The sequence below is a fragment of the Nothoprocta perdicaria genome, unplaced genomic scaffold (assembly GCF_003342845.1).
Source record: "Nothoprocta perdicaria isolate Ctin4 unplaced genomic scaffold, notPer1 scaffold_125, whole genome shotgun sequence".
NCBI classification, from domain to species: Eukaryota; Metazoa; Chordata; class Aves; order Tinamiformes; family Tinamidae; genus Nothoprocta; species Nothoprocta perdicaria.
Genome location: NW_020454372.1, coordinates 211,452 through 231,287, shown reverse-complemented (window position 1 = coordinate 231,287; position 19,836 = coordinate 211,452). Strand labels below are relative to the sequence as shown.

At 37.1% G+C, this 19,836-nt stretch overlaps 1 protein-coding gene across 1 annotated transcript in view; it reads right to left on the bottom strand.

Moving 5' to 3' along the window:
- The window catches only part of CTTNBP2 (cortactin binding protein 2), a 78,200-nt gene that overhangs the window by 32,322 nt on the left and 26,042 nt on the right, over nucleotides 1–19,836 (bottom strand). Inside the window, exons 3-5 of the mRNA XM_026033220.1 lie at nucleotides 13,373–13,597; nucleotides 6,331–7,987; nucleotides 879–1,082 (exon numbers count right to left, since the gene is read on the bottom strand). Coding sequence (XP_025889005.1) covers nucleotides 879–1,082; nucleotides 6,331–7,987; nucleotides 13,373–13,597 — 2,086 coding nt within the window. The remainder of the gene's footprint in view (nucleotides 1–878; nucleotides 1,083–6,330; nucleotides 7,988–13,372; nucleotides 13,598–19,836) is intronic.

Genomic DNA, 19,836 nt, shown 5'->3' with positions numbered 1-19,836 from the left:
ATTAATGCAATTTTTGTCATTGGAATTGACATCAGTGGCAGACTTCAACATCTAAAACAGCAGAATRGTTATTTAGGTAAGTATCTCTAGGAGGTTTCTACATCAATAGTAATAAAATGCTAGAGTTAAATGTTTTGCTTGCAGTTAAAGAGCYTTGCAACAATCTGAAAATCACTTCTCAGAGTTGATATCGATGAAATAAATAAGTAAAATMTCCATGTGCCTAATTTTCTAAATGAATCCATGAAATCCTTACAGTCCATGAAAAGCCTGACAGYTGAAACCCTCAGAGATGATTTGCCCTCAAACCTGGGGATTAAGGCAGTGGGGGAGGAAAGAGAAAAGAAGTTCACCACCTCAGAAGAGCTTGGAGGACAAACTAAGGCTGTGTCACGTGGTTCAAAAATAAAGCTAGTTCATGTCATTTCCCGAGTTACACATTACTCTGAAATCATTTTCATCATTTCCTTTGCTGCTACAAAAGCTCAAGACGCTGCTGACGACTTGTGCTTTCCCACCTACTCCCTCCAGGGCACACTGAGGTTCTTTCTTCCAGGCTTTTGCCTTTGCTAGAAAAAGATCTTAGGACTGCCAGAGAAAATTATGATATTTGGTGGTTTGCTACAAGAAGGCAGTGGAGAATTATAACAGGAGTTTCTGTAGGATTTTACTACAAGGGAAATGTTTTGGTCTTCTAAAATTTTATCTTCAAAAGTATCGCTAAAAGCATGCTTTTGTTGTAAAAATATATATCTCAGTTTCAGACACACATTATTAAAATAAAATGCAATAAACCTAATTTAATATTATTTAAAACATGAAATAAGCTTTCACTACTTCACATGAATACTGTAACAACAAAACTGGGAATCACTTACCTGTATGTCCATTCATAGCAGCAGAATACAAGGCAGAATAGCCATCTTCACAAGAGTAATTAATATCCAGTCCTTCTTCATTAAGCAGCATTGATAATAAAGTGACATTTCCCTGGGCAGCAGCTTGGTGAAGAAGGGTGGGCCTGCCACCCAGGGGGACAGGACCACCACTTGTTAACAAAGGGGTTAGGGAGGAAGACCAGCCTGYGAGTTAAAGCAATAGAAGTTAGAAGGAAGGCACACAAATGAATTAGGCTCTGCAATTTCTTTTAAAACAGGACCTWCAAAATGACAGGGTTGGTTAGTTTAGCCCAGGTTTTGTGATGCTGCTTTGTCTATACAGCTGAAAGCAACCTAAAGAATAAGAACTGCACACAGGAATGACAAGTGCTAGTGCCAACAAACAGTATTTCATTACAACAGGTCAATACAAAACTCTTTAGGACCTGTAGTAGCAGCTGGAAGTCTCCGAAAATTTATACTACTAAAAATCAAAAACTATACTCAGTATATTATACAAGTCAAAGTTTTAATTTAATTATTGATTTGCTTGGAAAGTTTTTTAAAGTATTTAAGGAAAGGTTTCCAAAAGTCTATTTATTTTCATATGAAATTCTATCCTTCACAGTCTTAACCCAAACTTCAGTATTTATATTTCACCCAGTTTTATATACACAAATAGCATGGAGAGCTCTTAGTAACTTTTTAAGTGCCTTTTGCAGAAAAATGTAAAAGTAATTATGTACTTTGTATTATGTACAAGAAATGAATGTACTTTCTGTTGCGCTGTGTCTTAAGCAATGTTCATTTTACTCAGCAATACCTATATTTTATAAAACACCCCAGGGTGAATGAATAACTGGTTATATAAAAACTACTAGTGAAAGCTTTCAAGTGACCCAGTTAAAAGGCAATATTCAACTCAAACCTTTGAAAGTTTAGGCATTATATTGGTTAAATGTTCCATTATAACATTACTTATGAGCTTTAGTAGGGAGTTTGTTAAGAATATGAAGTTTGCTGCATATTGCATAGAAGATTTTGTGCATTCTTCTTTGATCAAGGACTGCAAGAGAAAATAGGAAAAAGACCCTTTCTTATTTTCACTATTACCTTTGGAAAATACACATTATTCTTTTCTTTACTAAGCAATTATTTGCATGGGCACATATACACCCTTACATGAGGCTGAAATCTGACAGTGCAAAGCCAGTTAAACCAGCTTGCACAGTAGTTCCGTAACACCTAACACTGAAGAGCTGCAGAACGATTACTTCCAGGTCCATCAAGCTAGTCAAATGTTTTCCAAATTTCAATACTTTGAATTAGAAAAGCACAAGGCGGAGACTCTACCAAGCTGCCATGATCTGCTCAGCTTTTTGGAAACAGAATTAAACATGATCTGTTAAACAGAATAAACATGGTTCCCCCTAGAATTCCACAGAAATAATGTGCTTGTGAACTTCACATTATCTAGACAAATTTTAATCACGGTGAAGATCTACAGAAGAATATAYTGCATATAGCTATATATAAGAAAATAAATTTATTACTTTCTAGTTTGCTTATGTAGATACTTACGCGATGGCATCACTATAGCTATGAAATTGGTTTCTAAATTTAATTTTAAATGGAAGAAAAAACTCACTCCATCTATCTCTATATAACTCCAATTATGAAGTTGCCTTCTGAAAATTTTTTATATTTCATTCTTTTATGAAATAGTACATTTAATAATATTTGTTTTTCAATACTTTCATATTTCAATATTTTGAAATTAACTGTGCTGCAGCTGTTATTGCTTTTTTAAATCGTACTTGATGTGTTCTTTACTGTCTTGTCACTAGCTAAGGGACAGTGGATATTGTTGATGTTATGCTCTACAGCATAGGCCCTTGAACTTTGTTCAAGTTCATTGCTCTATTTTAGAAATTCATCTAATTAGTAACTGAATTATTTGGGGGCATTTGGGAAACCTGACACTTAACTACAAAGCTGAATAWCACTTTTTTTGTAAGGCAGACTGGAATATCTATTGTATGAGGAAAGACTAAACAAGCTGGGCCTGTTTAACCTGAATATTGGGAGGGGATCTTATCAATATGYACAAATATCTGAGGGGAGAATGTAGGGAGGATGGGGCCAACTCTTCTCAGTGGTGGCCAGGGACAGAACAGGGGCAATGGGTAGAAAYTGAAACACAGAAAGTTTCATCTCCATATGAGGAACAACTTGAGAAGAGAGTGACAGAGCAGTGGAACAGGCTGCCTGGAGAGGCTGTGGAGTCTCCTTCTCTGGAGGTTTTCAAACCCCACCTGGATGCCACCCTGTGCCACGTGCTCTAGGTGACCCTGCGTGTGCAGGCAGGTTGGACTAGATGATCTCTGGGGGTCTCTTCCAACCTCAACCATTCTGTGAAATAGCATTTATTGGTTCACTTCTCACTGCAAATAATGCTTTTTCTTTTTCTTTTTTTTTTTAAAGATCTTTAGTAGAGAAATCAAAAATGAACACAAAAAGAAAGAAAGGGGGATATCTGTGGTACGTAGTTTCATGGTTTCTTAATTCTCATGACATTCTTAGAGAGGAAAAGGCATCGCTGCAATCCGCTGATGAGATTCATTATACTACATTATGAATGAAATCCTTCTATGGAATAAGAAACAGAAACCAGATAATGATATAAATGTACATTTAGCTACTGTTATCAATATAAAGCAACATAGTAAAGCTGTATTCATCCACAAAAAATATATAGTCACATTAGAAAATACCCATGAAGTACATGATATCAGATGCAAAAAGTTAGGAAATGTGAAGCCTCTGTGAAAGCTTGTAGGACATGCAGTGATGAAGGGCAGAAGGACAGACAAAAACAGCTTCTGGCATCAGCTTCAGAATGTGAGATGGTTAATTTCAGAGCCCAGATCAGCCCCTCGCCCTCCCACTTTTCTCTTCCAAGCCAATTGTACAGAAAGGATAAATCAATCGTTACAGAAGTGAACCAAAGGGAAAAAAAAAAGAAAAGAAAGCTTCACTGAAAAGTGACATAAAAAGCGCAAAACCAAGAAGAAAGTGAAAGCAGAAGTCCCAGGGGTATGAAAATCCATCTGCCTAGAAACATTTCCATTTTGAACTCTTACAGACATGGAGACGCAGGAATCCAAACAGAGCAGGAGCTCTTTGGCACCAGTTCAAAGACTGCTGAAGTTAATGAGAACACTGTCACAGATTTTGAATCGGACCATAAATGTCCATTGTAATTTCTTTACATGCAGTCTGTTTAACATTAATGACAAAAGCTGGTGCCTTTTCTTAGTAGGAATGAAAAAAGCAATACACAGTACTCTGCCTTATATCTAAAAGAAAGTACCATCTCATTATTTTAACAGGATGTATAACTGAACCTGCATTCTGATTTTAAATTTTCTTACAATACTTGCTGCATCCAGAGCCTAAATATTCCCTATAGAGTATGTCATCACTATCAAAATGTTCTTCAAGCAATCTGACCTAACTAGCAAACTTATTTGAAATTAATAAAAGGGATACAGTAGTGATTAGGCCACTATCAACTCTTCTGACTCCACAGTCACAGAAATATGAATTTATTGACAATCCAAAAAATCAGAAAAATTCATGATTCTTTCAATGTCTTTTTAATGTGTTAATTTTCTGTGCACTGTTTTTGAAAAGGATTAACAAATTCTGATTGAAGCTCACTACTTACCATACAATTAAATATAAATGAAACAAAGCATAGTGAAATCTTAATGAAAAGAGACATTGAAATACTCATTGAAAACATTCTAAGGAAAAAAATCAGATGAAATCCAACTAGAATACTAATAAAACTAACTGAATTTATTTCATAAGGCATGAAACTGCAGATACACGATTTAGATTTTGGTTGTATTGTAATATATTAGTTTTTACCTCAAGAAAGGTCACATTCAAAAAAAAAAAAAAAAAGGAAAAGGCACAACTGTGAATAAGTCACAGGAATTCAGGCATTACTGGCCATATTACGTTAGGGAAAACTGTTATTTGGTTTAGCTAGTCTTTTCTAAGATAAAACCCTTTATTTTCTAAGCAAAAAATATAGCAATGCAGTCTTGTGTTACATGAGTACTGAGTACTCTGGTACTCAAAATGCATCCAGTGAAATTCATAAGAACATATGAGGAAAACAGATTAAGTTCCCAGGAACAATTAAATACAATTAATAATTAAAGAATAATAGTAAATATAAATAAAAGTTTGAGTTAAAGACCAATTCCTGTATGTTATCAGAATAATGCAGGTAAAGCACTAAAGCATGAAAGTTTATTCTTTCTGCCCAAGTATATAGGACAGTAATGGAGGAATATTAAAATAACATCTCTGTACTAACAACATAAACCAGCAGACCACCCACTAGAGTTTAAGCTCTCTTTCTCTGCATACTTCAATTTATGAGATATGTTTTCCATTTGCAAAACTTCAAAAAAGCTGTGCTGCTTAAAAAGTACAGCAGTGCCAAGTGTTCACAGTAAGGATTATAAGGAGTTCAGATGATCCAAACTGTTTCTACTCCTTTAAATATCAAGCGAAAGGAGAGAAAGCCTGAGTTAAGAATGTCAACTGGAGCATGCAAAACATCACTAGTTAAAAACCACAACAAAAAATGAGCTTTTGACAAAAATGTTACTTTTGTAGATTGCCTCTGAGAACTGTAATGAATTTCACGGGAAACAAAAATTTACTGTTTGGTGGAAGAGCCCTACTTAAAAGGCTAATAACTGTGCTCCTAAAGAAAAGTCATACTTAGAAGTACTGACTTAAACCATGAGGGTRTATGCATGAAGGGAAACTGGTAGGACCTAAAACTTTAAGATTTACAATGTTGTTATTTTTTAAAAAAGAATAATGGAAAAACTGCCTTAATGATTATCAAAGATCATCTAGTTAACATAACTGATATATACTGCCTAATTCAAGCTGATGGCTTCTGTGCATGTCAGCCTCTTGCCAGTAAAACTATAATAAGACTAAGACTAAAAGACTAAAGACTAAAATACCTGTAATGTATTCACTTTGCAGCTGACTTTCCTAATAATTTGTTGCATATTAGAAAAATCCTACATCCTTTTGGATATTATAATTCCATTCTGGCATCCAACAGCAGAACCTTTGTTAATTTAGAAGTTACCCTGAAGCTGACATGACATAAAGGTAACAAACTAATAAAGAATTTACAACATTGCTTAACTGTGCAAAAGAATTCCCATACCCCTGATATGTGGAAAATACACAAAGGGAAACTTCAGCTTCTATGAAAATAAATTATTTTAAGAGAAAGCAATAAACAGATAAAAAGTTTCAAAAAAGAAAAAAAAGGCAATGGAGAGATACATAGGAAAAGCAAAATATTTTTATAGGGAGAAAGTTTGTAGCATATCAATCCCTTTACCTGATGCTGTTACCAGGAGGCTGTCTGAATCACATGGTCTACAGGATGAAGCACTAACAGGGTTTATGGAGGAGCTACAGGCAATGGTGGTGGGAATGACAAAGGAATTTTCTGAACATGCAGGTTGGTTCAGTCCAGGGAAGTGGGAAGGCCAGGCACCCACCTGAGACGTGGCTACGGCTGGTATGGCACAGCCTGCAGGTGCCACAGATAAATCTATAGCAGGTTTTGGTGGCAGCTGAGGTGAGGACTTAGAAATAATTTCCTCATTTATTACCCTGATTCCTTGTGGTGAACTTGAAAGGGGCGAGGTCGCGGATTTGTTGTCATTTTTTACGCTTGTGTTTGGGGATCGGCTACTATCCATTAAAACTTTAAGCTGTGGGTGCGGTGGTGAAGGAGTCTGCGAAAGGCCTGGTTTTTTAGGAGGAATAGGTGGAGGATTGCCTCTATCAATTCTTGATACGCTGGGAGTCTTTAAGCCCGTCCTGCCGACGGGGGGGTATGTGCCAACCTCCATCGAATGCGACATCCCAGGTCGCACAGGAGCACCGCTCTGAGGGCCTGTAAATCTGGAAAGGACTTGGGTAACCGTGTTCCGAGCTACCTGCTTGGCAACGAGGTTGTCGCGACTCGTGGGCGATACATCCCTCGAAGGAGGGCTCTGGGTTGTGTTTCCATTTTGGTCTTGATCATTAGCATTGGTTTGAAATCTAAACCTAGCTGCTTGGATTCGCGGGTTTAGGCCTGGCTGTGCCGCAGTGGTGGCAGATGGGGAATGCAGGCTGTGCATAGATGAAGCTAATGGGTAATTCTGAGTTGCCATAGTTGGTGTTGAAGGGGTGCAAGGGGAAGCGTTATTTGAAAAAGGGGCAGTGCTACTGGGTAAATCAGGTGATAAGCCTGTGCTTGGTCCATTTTCCTCAGTTTTATTTTGACTCTGAGTTTGAACGGACGTTGTGGGAGGGACAAGTTCACTGCACGAGGACTGCCTGTCGATGGCAGGTTTCACAAGCGCTGCGTTAGGGCACACATTTGGTTTCGTACTGCCAGACAGCAGTGGAGTCGCTGTAGCAGGCTTTACAGATACAGTCAAAGGCAATTTCTTAACGTTTTCAGTGCTACCGTCCATTGCTATAGGATCTGTTTGGCAGGCAACAGTTCTTGAACTTGGCTCTTCTGTTTCGACAGAAACAGACACCAAACTCCGATCTTTATTTTTACAAGGAAGAGAAAGATTGGCTTTACTCTCATTTTCCTTCTTTAACTGCTCAATCATCTTTATCATTTTGTCTCTCTCTTCTCTGAGGTCACTGGTGTGCGCTTCCTCTCTGTTAAGTTTGGCRCGCAACTGCTCTCTCTCTGTGTCAAACTCGGACAGCTGTTTCTCCATCTGAGCTTCCATTTGGGTGCTCCTTTGTTTCTCAGCTGCAAGAGACTCTTCCAATTCACTAGCCTTTTTCTTTTCCTCTTCAAATTTGGACATGACTTCTTCCAGTTTCTGGGCTTCCTCTACAATTCGGCCAGACAACTGCTTGCATTCTTTCACCAGCATCAATACTACGTGTTTATTCTTGCCACGTTCTTCTTCAAGACGAGCAGAGAGCTTTTTGTGTTCCAGCTCAAGGCTCTGTAACTGAGATTTTTCCACCTCCAACTGTAAGAAAGTGTATATATWAATTTTCATTAATAAATTGGTAACTTTCAAAATGACATAGTATTAACATGACTTTGCTATTTTAACCTTTGAGAGCATGCCTAAAAGGAACCTTTCTGACCCAGAGAAGTGATTCATTTTATGGTAAGTGTTCATAAATGTTAAGTGGCTATAAGCCTATAAAAGCAAGAGAAGGAAATGGGCAGCTGTGAAGAGCAATTCAGAGACTTTACGTAGAATTTCTGCTTTTCTCCACTAACAACATAGAGACTCCCCCAAAATTGATATTATTACTATTCTGAAAAAATACTTTCAGATACCTATAAAAAGTGCTCAAAAAGATGAGGATTTAATTTTAGCTGCAACAGGGAACTTTCTTGCTTCTATGACGCAAGAAAATTTCACAACAGAAAAAAAAAATCATCTGAAGAGAGCTGTAGGAAAGAGCACACAGCTCTTTGTAGGGGCCTTTGTAAGTAAGGGCTTATTTGGAATAAATGCATTCACTACAATAAACGCAGTGCATTCAGCGAAGCATTTACAGCATTTTATAGCAGGAGGAAGAATTACAGATGGCAAAGTGATACTAATTGCAGAGTTTAAAACAATGTAGTGTAGCATATATATTTGCTGTAAACTGTGAAGAACAAGATGGCTTAGGGGATCGGTAATAGGATATGGAATTTTTCTTCTCTAAGTCAGTGTTTAAAATGTCTTGGTGCAGAAACAAAAAACAACCATTACAATCTAATAGTTTCTGTAACAGCATTCAGAACAACAGTGAGCATTCCCTGTCCTCTCCAAAAGACAAACTTAGCGTTGTAAATATTTTTTCATGTCACTGTAGATGTATCTACAATTCATTTTACACTAAACTGCATGTAATCTAAGGCTAATATAAATGCCATTTTAAAATAATAGTTTAGTTACTCTCCAATTATACCACACAATAGAAATGCAATTCATTCTATCAAGTGGCAAGTACAAGGAGGAGATAATCTGCAGTTAGAAGAGAAACAAATCCCACCTGTTACATCTCATTACGCCCAAGATAATTTTTTCCCATGGGGTAAGTAGAATTCAAACACAAGAAAATGTTGAAAAAGGAAGGGAAGGAAACAGTCTTTCATGGAGAGAACAAGCCAAAAATCCTGCAGGATTGCAGGGATGCAAGTTACAACCTCCTAGCATTTCTACTTATATTACTCTAAGTTTCTCTTCTGTTTWCATAAAGCTAATGCAGAAAAAGAAGGATAAATGGGTGACAGCAACATTGTCTTGAAGCAGATCATGATGATAGCAAAATTTCTATCTGAAATTGCACCATTACCATGCAAGTCAATAAGTTAAAAGGAAGAAATCACTATAGCAAGACATAACTGCATTGTAAATGTCATCTCTGCTTCTGCAATGCCACAGTAGCCCAACACACCACTGAGCAATTCAGTTCACACAGCCAAGTTCACCCCTTACTAGAAATAGTGAGAAGATTATTCTTAAAAATATAAAAAATAAAATGCATTATCAGTCATTGGAAAATGACCAATACAGCAACAATATCTCTCCAGTTAGCTTAATGACCGTACAATTGCAAATTTAATTAATATGCTATTAGAATTAAAGTATGTTTAGGAAAGATCCCTTTCACAATTCTTCATAAGCAGAAAAATTGTGGGTTTTTATCTAGGATTTCCATATCTCTCTCATTTCACAGAATCAATTTGCAGTGACAAACACAGACAGCAAGCAACTGTGAGGGGGAAAAAAGAATACAAGAACTGTGCGAATTCTATGTAATTTGATTGCTTGAAAGTGCAGTAATATTATACTGAAAATGCTTTAATCAAATTTATCTGTACTTTATTACTCCTGTTAGATATCATAAATTACAATAGACCATTTTGCTCCATCTTAAATTACAATAGACCATTTCACTTCATTCAGTCCATTTTGCTTTTGGATGCTTTCTAAAATAACTCTAGTGATCTTGTAATATTTTTAAATAATTACAAGTAGATTTTAACAAGAGAATATACCTGGTATAACTGTCTTACCATTTTCTTACACTGTCTTATTTATAAGCATATAAATTGAGAATCCCTAATACTAGCAGTTCTGTTTTTAATTTCAAATTGACAAGAAGARCGTCAGTTTCCCATTGTGTATTTTCTCCTTTGCTATTCCCACCCCACCTTTTCTTTCTGGCTGTAGCATCCTGAGTAGGAGAAAAAGATTCTGAGTATTTACACTACATTTTATCCTTCAGTTGACAAGTTTGGAGCTAGCTTTAATTATTTATGAGTTTATAGACTAGCTATGACCCGATTTTTGTGAAATGTACTGCATTTGTGAAATGCATACACAGAACCATAACATCTGGAAATTTATCCAAGGATTTGGGGAAAGAGTATAGAGGGATATGGAAAAAAATTAYGGGGTACAGCAAAGGGCTACTGAGGTCCTTGAAAGATCAGTGAGAGAACATGCCTTGTGAGAGAAGGTTTGAGGGACCCTGGCTGGCTTGGTTTGGTGAAAGAGAGACTAAGGGATGATCTAACAGCAGCCTATTCTACTTGAAGGCCCCTGACAAAGATGACAGAGCCGAATTCTTCATGATAATGTCTGCTGGGGTCCCATAATATAGGGTACAAGTGATAAACCGAAGCTTAAGAGATTCAGACTGGGCATTCGAAAAAAATTCTTCACAAAAAGAGTAATGCAGAAAGACTGTTATATCACTGTTCCTGGAGAATTTCAGTGCTCAGCTAGACAAACTGAGAGGGGACCTTATAGCCTGCTAGTGATGGTCAGATTCAAGCAGAAGTTTAGACTAAATTACATCCATAGGAATTTCACATTTCTTTCCTTGAGCCCGCATCCCAATATTCTCCACAAACACTTGACAGGTCAAAAACTGTCATTTTGATGACCTGGCTTTGAATTCTCAGGAAACCTCAAAATGAATTGGTCAGCAGCTCCAGGAAAGAGGCTTTCAAAGAAATGGAAAAGGATGAAGACTTAATACAAAGCAGATGGAATCTGGATTAGGTATTTGGTATAAGGTAACCTAGAGCTGACAGTCATTTCTGCAGACCTTTTGTTTTTTCCTGCATTCCTTTACATTGTTATGATTTATTCCTTATGATTATGGTTTTATTCAAAGAATGCTATAAGGATCACTATTTTAGTAAGCCCCAGGAAAACGCGTTCAATATTAGCCTGCTTGAGTCCAATAATATCCAGAGGAAATAAACACAGCTGTTTCACAGACTTCATCACTTGGTCTAAAATTTAGACAGTGAGGCAATTCCAAACAAGAAGACACATTTAGAGAGGGAAGCACCACTCTTGGAAGGAGCATGTGCAGCTGGCTCTGCGTTTAGGTCACATTTGCCTGGGCTTAAATTTTTTTTGTTATTAAGAATTAACCATATAGAAATGCCCCAAAACACACCTTCATTACCTCTTTCACAGAAAGGTTTGAGAGATGGAGAGGAGGAAGAAAACTATGAAACTAAGGGAGAGTAAAACACTCAGTGGATGGTTTGTATATGGTATTAATGCAAATAGTGAGAGAAAAAGAAGGTAATCTGTAACCACATACCCAAAAAGTAATTATGCAGAACAACAGAGGTGAAGCATAACTCAGAATAAGAATCAAGATGCAAAGTAAAGATGAAATTATTTCTTAAAATTATGATTAAAAATAARCCTAGTTTTCTTCTGGGAAACAAAAAAGCAAGTGCATCTTTTTTTGTAGATGCAGGCTTGTGGATAAACACTTCGGTAATAAACCAGAGCCAAGAAGCATCTAAATAATGATGAAGCAAAAACACCTTCAGTATCAGTTCTGGTTAGAAAACATCCACAGTAAGTGCACACGTAGACAAGCACTTGAAGGAGAAAAAGAGATGTAATAGCAGAATTACATTAATTCCACTCCCCGCCCCCCCCAAAGTCAACATTAGATAAAATAATTTAGTAGAACTCTGGACAATCCCTCCCCCCACAAAACTTCGATTCTCTTATCTAAATAAGATGTGAAAACATTAAATATTATACAGTTTCAAAAAAATTGTTCTGGGTAAGTAGAACAGTTCATTATAGGCTATTAATTAGCAGCTTAATCATTGTTTTAAGAACTAGATATCATGCACATTATATATATATATACATACACACCATAWATATCAGTAGATACAGTACAGTATTTGATTTGTTTGGATGGGGTATACATGTTTTTCTTAAGTCAAATGGATTGCAAATGTTTACATGAAAATTAACAGAACTAAGAAAAAAAAGATTTGCTCATTTACAGCCAATAATTTTGTGAGGGTATTTAGTTCCCTTAGAGAAATTACTAGCAAAAATTATGTTTATTCCAACGTAATTGCCTTTGTGCTTTTCTAAACATAAAACCGTTTTCAAAATTCTATTTCTGAGCTGCTGAAAACATTCAATCCAAGTTACACCCACTTGAGTGATTCAAAGACTAGCAAGCAATTATTTTCTAATTATGCAACAAAAATTGGTCTAAATAAGACTCTTATATTACYGTTCCTCCCCTTTTTTCTTTGAAGCCCCTCCCTCAGCTCTCCTATACCGATTGTATGGCTTGCAATCTAAAATATTAAAGAAAAATGCACAACAAAATTTTGTAAAGAAGTCTGGAGTACAATGCATTATATCAAGATAACTGTTAAAACATGCGGTGTGCTTAAAACAGATTTTTAGGGCAGCAAGGAGAATTTAAAATGTACTTTGCTGTACAGAAAGTGGAGTTCCAAAAAAAGATAAGTTAGTTCACAGTGGTATGCCAATACTCCACTATCAAAATGAAAACATTTTATATTTTGTATAGCAGACTGCTTTTTTGTGCAACATACTTGTTCCAAAATTTTTTTTCTTTGCAGCAAGCCCAAAATACTCAGAAATAGTATATATTATTTTAAGAGTTATAAAGAGTAACTATAAGGAGTATTTTTACTGAGTTATTAATCAGTTTCCTCATATGACAKCAAAACTTTTTTTCAGTTTTCACTATTTGAGGGTTCAACTGTAGATCCTCTACAAATATARGCATTAATGGTGGATTAAAAGAAAATACTATGATAACGCTTCTCTGTAGGTTATATTGAGCTGCCCACCTTTGTAATCCATTGACTCTTACCAATTGTTTTTCTTCTATAGGTAGAGATAAATTAATGGGAAAAATGAGGTATGCAGACAAAATATCACCAGAAAACTAGCACCTCAGCATATATACAACCGAAAATGAAAACATTTTAGCACTTCTGTTGACAATCAAGTTAGACAAAGATACAAGTTTTTAAGAAGTCACATAAAAGAGCAAGACAAAGGGGGAAAAAAACAGTTGCAGGATACCTTCTTTTGTCTGTTTTCAGCAGCAGCCAACTGAGCTGACATTCTTTCTTGCATTTTCCTGCAGTGAGCCATAACAGCTTCTAAAATGGACAGAGGGTTCATGCAGATGGGTTTCTTTTCCTTATCACCAGCACCTGCCTCAAAGTCTCTTTGAAGAGCCAGAAATGGGTCACTGAGATTAAACCTTCCATATCGTTCCTGGATAAAAACYTCTCTGCGCCGAGCCTGGAAAACCCCAAAAAGACAAAGGAATAAAAGTTAATGCACAGTTCATCTACACATACAACAGATCTAAACCTTAGTGAAATTATGGAACTTATTTATGTTTTTAAATATTTTCTTTGGATATTTACAAAAAGATTTCCTCACAGTTGGTACAAATCACTACATAAGCTTTTGTTTCAATCTGTAACAGTTTCAGGACTACCACAAAAAGAGTATTTTCTAAATTGCCTTATACATAGAGGCAGTAAAAGAATATGAAAAAATCTAAGATAAGGTTTTATATTTCAGTGCATTAACAGGATGCTAGTAAAAAGCATGAAAATGTGTTTCATACATTTAATGCAGTATCAAAARTGAGTGTCTTTAAGATAAGTGAATTTGACAGCATGTTTACACATGCAGAGATTTTCATAAGTAACAAYAGCAGACAAGCAGAGTGGGAACATTCTTCTAAAATCGCTCTTCTGTAATTAAAACTTTTCTCAGACCTGTCTTAGAACAAAAATTGTGATCATGTGTTTCCCTACACTATTATTTAGTAGCTACATTTCCAAAAGGCATTTTATTTACAAAGTAGAAACATTACACAATCATTCCTGGACGTAATTTTGCTTGAATTAGTTTTGGCTCTTCAGCCAAAAATGAAATCAGTGATTATGATCAACTTCASAAAATACATTTTTAATATATTTAATGCACAGTCCACAAGAAGACATAGATGRATATTGTCCTTTAGCACTTTTCATAGGAAAGTACTGGTTCACATGGTTCCAAAATCATCTCAGACTTATGTCTGTGTGTTTGCACACGTGTGCTCACYCTTGTACATATGATAGTAAGCAGAAGCAAGCAGAAGAAAGCAATCCAAACCATCAGAATACAAATTCTGGAGTAAGATGAAGGCCTGTTATCTTAAAAACAGATAAATCACCAGAGTGGCTCTTGAAAGCAGCATGTCTCAAAAATCAGAACCAATAAACACAGTGCAGAAAAGCACCACATGAAAGAATCTCTCCAAAACTAGCATTACTTATCTGTGATTTATATCAAATCTCAGGAATTGAATTTTGGAGAATAAGCAAAATGAAAAACAAGCAATTTTCAGAGGATGAAAGAAAAGGAACCMAGCTAATAGCTACCAAAGCGGTTGGTAGGATGTTCCAATATCTTGAATCTAAATTGCAACGTATGAAAAGAAGGTCATAAAAGATGACAACTATTTCACAGCATGAAAAAAAGACTAGTAAATACTATGTTTAAAAAGCCCTCTAGAGACAAAATAATGTACCTCAATGAATACCTGAACTTTGCCAAAATTGAGACATTGAGGGAAATTAAACAATAAAAGAGAATTTGACTGCAGTGGAAATATAAATGCACCTACTTATTTTCATGCTTGAAATAGCTTTAGTCTGCTTTCAAATTTGGTAGCCTAGGTATGAATTGAATAGTATTTTCAAATCAGGTCTTTGGGGCATAACTTAAGTAAAAGCTGACAGGGCTCGCTCTAAGCTAAAACACAGCTAGTTCTAGAAATTCAGGCAGTTATTGGCTGATGAAGAAAAAACCCTACCAGTCAAAAGACTTTCTTAAAAAATATAAATYGCTTAGTGTATAATTTCTAATTACTAAAATATTTCAAAGCATTATTTATACTTTACTTTTTAAAATAGGGTATAATAGCTTTAAAATACCAGGCTGTGCTAGTTTCAATGGCAGTACTGTAAAGCCAGGCGACAAGGGGCTATATCCATAGCTCCTGGCTTTACACACTGAAGCTACAGGACAGTATACWGCTTAGGAATTCAACCTCCACTTAAAGCAAACAATAATAAACAAAAACCTGACCTTAAGTGAAGTAAAATGCTATGCAGACATGCAAGATGAGAAGCACAAGCAGATGGAGAATTTAAATGGAGATAGAGCCCAATCCATTTATAAATTATCTTCATTGTAAAAGCCACTTGGCTTGTACCATGAGATTGGGCCATTATGTAAAGGGAATAACACTGCTGAAGTAACTCAGCTGTAAATATGAAAAGGCCACTGCAGCAGCATCCTCAAATCCAGAGACTAATATCAAGGAAAAAACATCCAAGGAGATTAAGGCCGATTCGAGAAGAAAAGATGACTAACGTGGCCTCCAAGTACTCACAGGTATGCAAACATTTAAATACCGTGGGCTGCCTAGTGTACTGGAGGACTCGTGACCCGCTGTCCTGCTGGAAGGGAACGTACACAGCAAAACTGCTCAGTCCCAGGCCCAGAAATGGCTGAGCTGGAGGAACTCAAAGGCAGAGGTATGAACGCAGGCATCAATGCTACTCTTCCACCATAGGATTTTCTTGCAGCTTTTTAGCCATTTTAGTGCTTCCCTCTTGAAACTGGAGTAGTTTAATAATGCTCTTGAAGGTGGTGGTCAGATGAAGAGAAAATATTATATCTAAGGTAGGTTCTCAAAATCAAGGGGTGGATAAATACGCTCTTGTATTGAGAATATCCTCCTTCAGGGACACTGATTTCTGCCAGAAAGAGGGAAAAGAGTAAATACTGGGATAATTGGTCGCAGGCAGCCGAGCTTGTGCTCTCAGCTGGGGCAGCACAGCAGCTTTGCTGCTGCCTCTGCATCCRGCAGGCACCAAAAGCTCCCCAGTGAGAGCTGGAACACGCGTGTGGATACTAGTGACACGGAGGCAGGAAAGAAATCAAGATAAAATTTAGGCTACTGTGTAGGAAGTTCATTACTACATGGTGGTAGGCATTGTTCCCTGAATTGCTCTAACACACACGGCGATTAACAGCGCAAGCAAGGCAAAGTCTCAGAGTGCAGCTRCAAAAATAGAGGGAGTGGGTGTCCAGATCCATTAACTAAAGAACAGATGTAACGAGATAGAAGGGATTGACTCCTTCTGAACGAAAATCAAATCAGGCTGCCGGCATAAAAAATTAAAGTGGTTATAAGAGAATTTGTAATCTGAAGACTGTGGAAAAGCCAATAGGTCTAGAACAGTGCGTGGTTTGGGACAAACATGTCCTCTAGGGCCAAAATCCTAACTTGAAACCCTCAAGCAAAGGGGAAGATAAATCAGCAGCTGGGGACTCTCAGACAGGAAATGCAAAGAAGTCTCAGAGCACTTCTAATTCAAAAGGGGGCAGAAAGCAAAATCTATAACCAGTGTTTCCCCATGCAGGCTAAAMACTCTAAAAAAAAAGATGAAGGGATGAGGGTACCTAATTTCAATTTAAGATACTGCAGAAAGATACAGACAAGCAGGGTAGCTGGAAAGCAATCAGTCTACAGTATAATTCTTAGATTCAAAGTAGCAGAATGACTAGCTAGGTTGTGATGATAAAGGAGTTATGTTATGTGCCAAAGAAAAGTTATTGCTCAGCTTAAATACAGCTCCCATGGTCTGAAATTACTAGGCTAAATAGAAGCACTGTTTAAGAACTGTATTATCTGCCAGCTGCCTGATCAGACGGCGACTGCAGCTGTGATCTGCTGAGGAAAAACAGGGAGATTGTGGGAGGCAGGAAACGCTCCAGTGAAGGGACAACCACCGCTACTTCCRTGCAGCCTGGCTGAACACCACATTAATACGTGAAAGTAAGAGCAACTTTTTAAGACTCTGTCAGTGGTTGCTTCAGGGAACTCCCAGTACCGGGTTATTCAGCACAAAGGCTGTCTCTGAGGAGCTGGCAAAGGGTCCCTGGACACCGAATGCCCGAGAGAGAAAATAGCAGATGGAATTCAGTGCAGAGAATCCTATAGTGGTGCACATGAAACAACTGGCTATTAACTCCACCTTCACAGAGATACGTTCTCAATTCAGTATTATCTGTAAATAAAATTTTTGTTACAGTAGATATTGTCACAGAACTTTCAGTTTAATGCTTAATAAAAACACCAGAACAAGCACACACATTTTTAGGTAACTTCAAGGGAAAAATAAAGAAGAGCAACCATCTTAATTGCTGCTGCATAACTATGATTGTGCTYGTCTCTTGATTATTGCATGCAATTGTGATGATATAAGGAAGGTTATATTGTATCTAGGCACAAGAAGGAAAAGGTCAAGCACAAGCTCGGAACAGCTTCCACGTTAGAAATTATTACCTAGGAAGAGGTGAATTGCACTGGACAAGCTGTGCTCAGTGTCCAAGRAGATGTGTGGATTAGAGTTGAATTAACACAAATACTCATGTTGCCTATCAATCCTGAATATACCACTGGGCCCAACAGACCTACAAATGGCATATCTATCATCTCGTCCTCTTAACAGCACACGCCTATCAACAATCATCACACATTGGCACAGCCTTGCACTGTATATGTGACTTAGTCCTCTGTTAAATAGAAACCCAGGATTTAATGGTTTATTTCTAGAATGTGTCATGCCACAGAAAAATAGAAATGGAAAGTAGTTTAAATAAAGAAGCTTTGAATAAAAGAACATAACAAAAATACAGTGAGAACTAAAACCCTAACACTGAAGGAAGAATGTCAAAACATGAATTGAGGCTGCCAAGACACCAAAATGCACCAGAGGCTGGAACACGACAAGCAGAGCATTATACCTTTTTTCATAGCAGGAACATAAACCTATAAATGATTGCAGAGAAATATATGTAAAAATATTTTTAATGCATTTTCTGCTTTTCAAAAAAATACTCAATCTCTTAAGTTTCTGGTCCTAAGAAGTTAGATAATTAAACACGGTCTCATAGAAAAAAAGAGTCTGAACTCTTAACATGAACATTTTACTTGGTGCATTCACTTTTATTCCTTGTTACCTTATTTCTAATTAGCTTTTTAAAACAGTTTTTTCTATTAGTTTTTTTCTAAAAACTTTTTAAAAACAATTTTTTTTTTTTTTATAAAACTTCATAGCACAGGTAATTTTTTAAGCCAGAAAAAAACTAATAAACACGTTTCTGGTTGAAAATCCTGCTATTTTAATTTCTTCTGAATGTTCTACAGATTTAGGATGTATTCTACTGACAATGCAAACAGCAAAGAATATCAGAAAGCCATCTTTAGTGATCATCCACGGTGAAATTGAAGCAGATGAATAGCAACACTTTCCACAACAAAGCGTGGTACATACATATAGAATAAAAACAGCATCAGAGCCCTTTCCATATATCACTGTCTATTCTAATCCTCAAATTATAACTAACATCAGATTTGCAAATTGCCAAAAATCTACTTTAAAACGAGGACCAAATATTTTAAATGAAAAGGAAGTTATTTTTCATTAAAGAACTTGATGAAACATTGCAAAATCATGGGTTGTTCATTTAAACTTAAGAGTTTTCCACTGTAAGTGGATACTTACAGTAAAAATGCTACACTATTAGCACAGGTGAGAACTGATGACACCTTGATGGGCACATAAGATCATTGCTAGAAATGTGCAGAATTCATCAAAGTACTGCATTTCTGGGCTACTGCAGAAACCCCCACAAACTTGCTTGAGGAAAGGGAGAGGCAGAGCTAGAGAAAAGAATCCATTTAACTCTCCTCACGAGAGAGTTGCGAAAGGTCATGCTTTGTGAAAGGCCAAATCTCTTAGCCTTTCCCAAACACGACCTCTAGAGTCACTCTTCATTTTCCACTATGTTTCTACTTTTCCACTAGTGTTGGGAAGCTATTATTCTATGCTAAAAGTGCCCTGACTTTCTCAAATAATGCTGCTTCATACCCGCCTTTGCCAAAAGGAGAGCTATAAAACTATCCAAGAGGGAGCACTGGATTTGAACACTATCAACTTGACAGTACCTAAAACACAAACTGAATGAAAATAAACATGGCATCATGCTGCAGAAGGAAGTGCCACATTCACAACTCTCTTGCTGCCATGCTTTCGAATGGAATCCCRTATTTTCTAAAGAACTAGAAAATTTGTACACAATGTGTAGCACTGTGTGCAGGCGTGAGTCCACGTAGGGCATCTGACTCTGAGGAACCTCAGATGTGAAGATCCCCCAAGGGCCTTTTGCGTTTAGCCTCATCAACCTGGCGTAACCTTCAGGCACTCACGAGTGGAAACGCCGCTGTGGAAGTGGAACAGCCTGAAAACGCAGGTGCCTCCCGAGGCCAAGGGGCCTGGTTTCGCCAGGCGGTCTTCCACAGAAGCAGTAGATCGAGGTGCTGAGATCCTCCCTGCCCGGACTCCAGCGCCATGCAACGCTTCCTTATTCCGCCTGGAAAAGCTCCCCGGGGGACAGCACTGCTA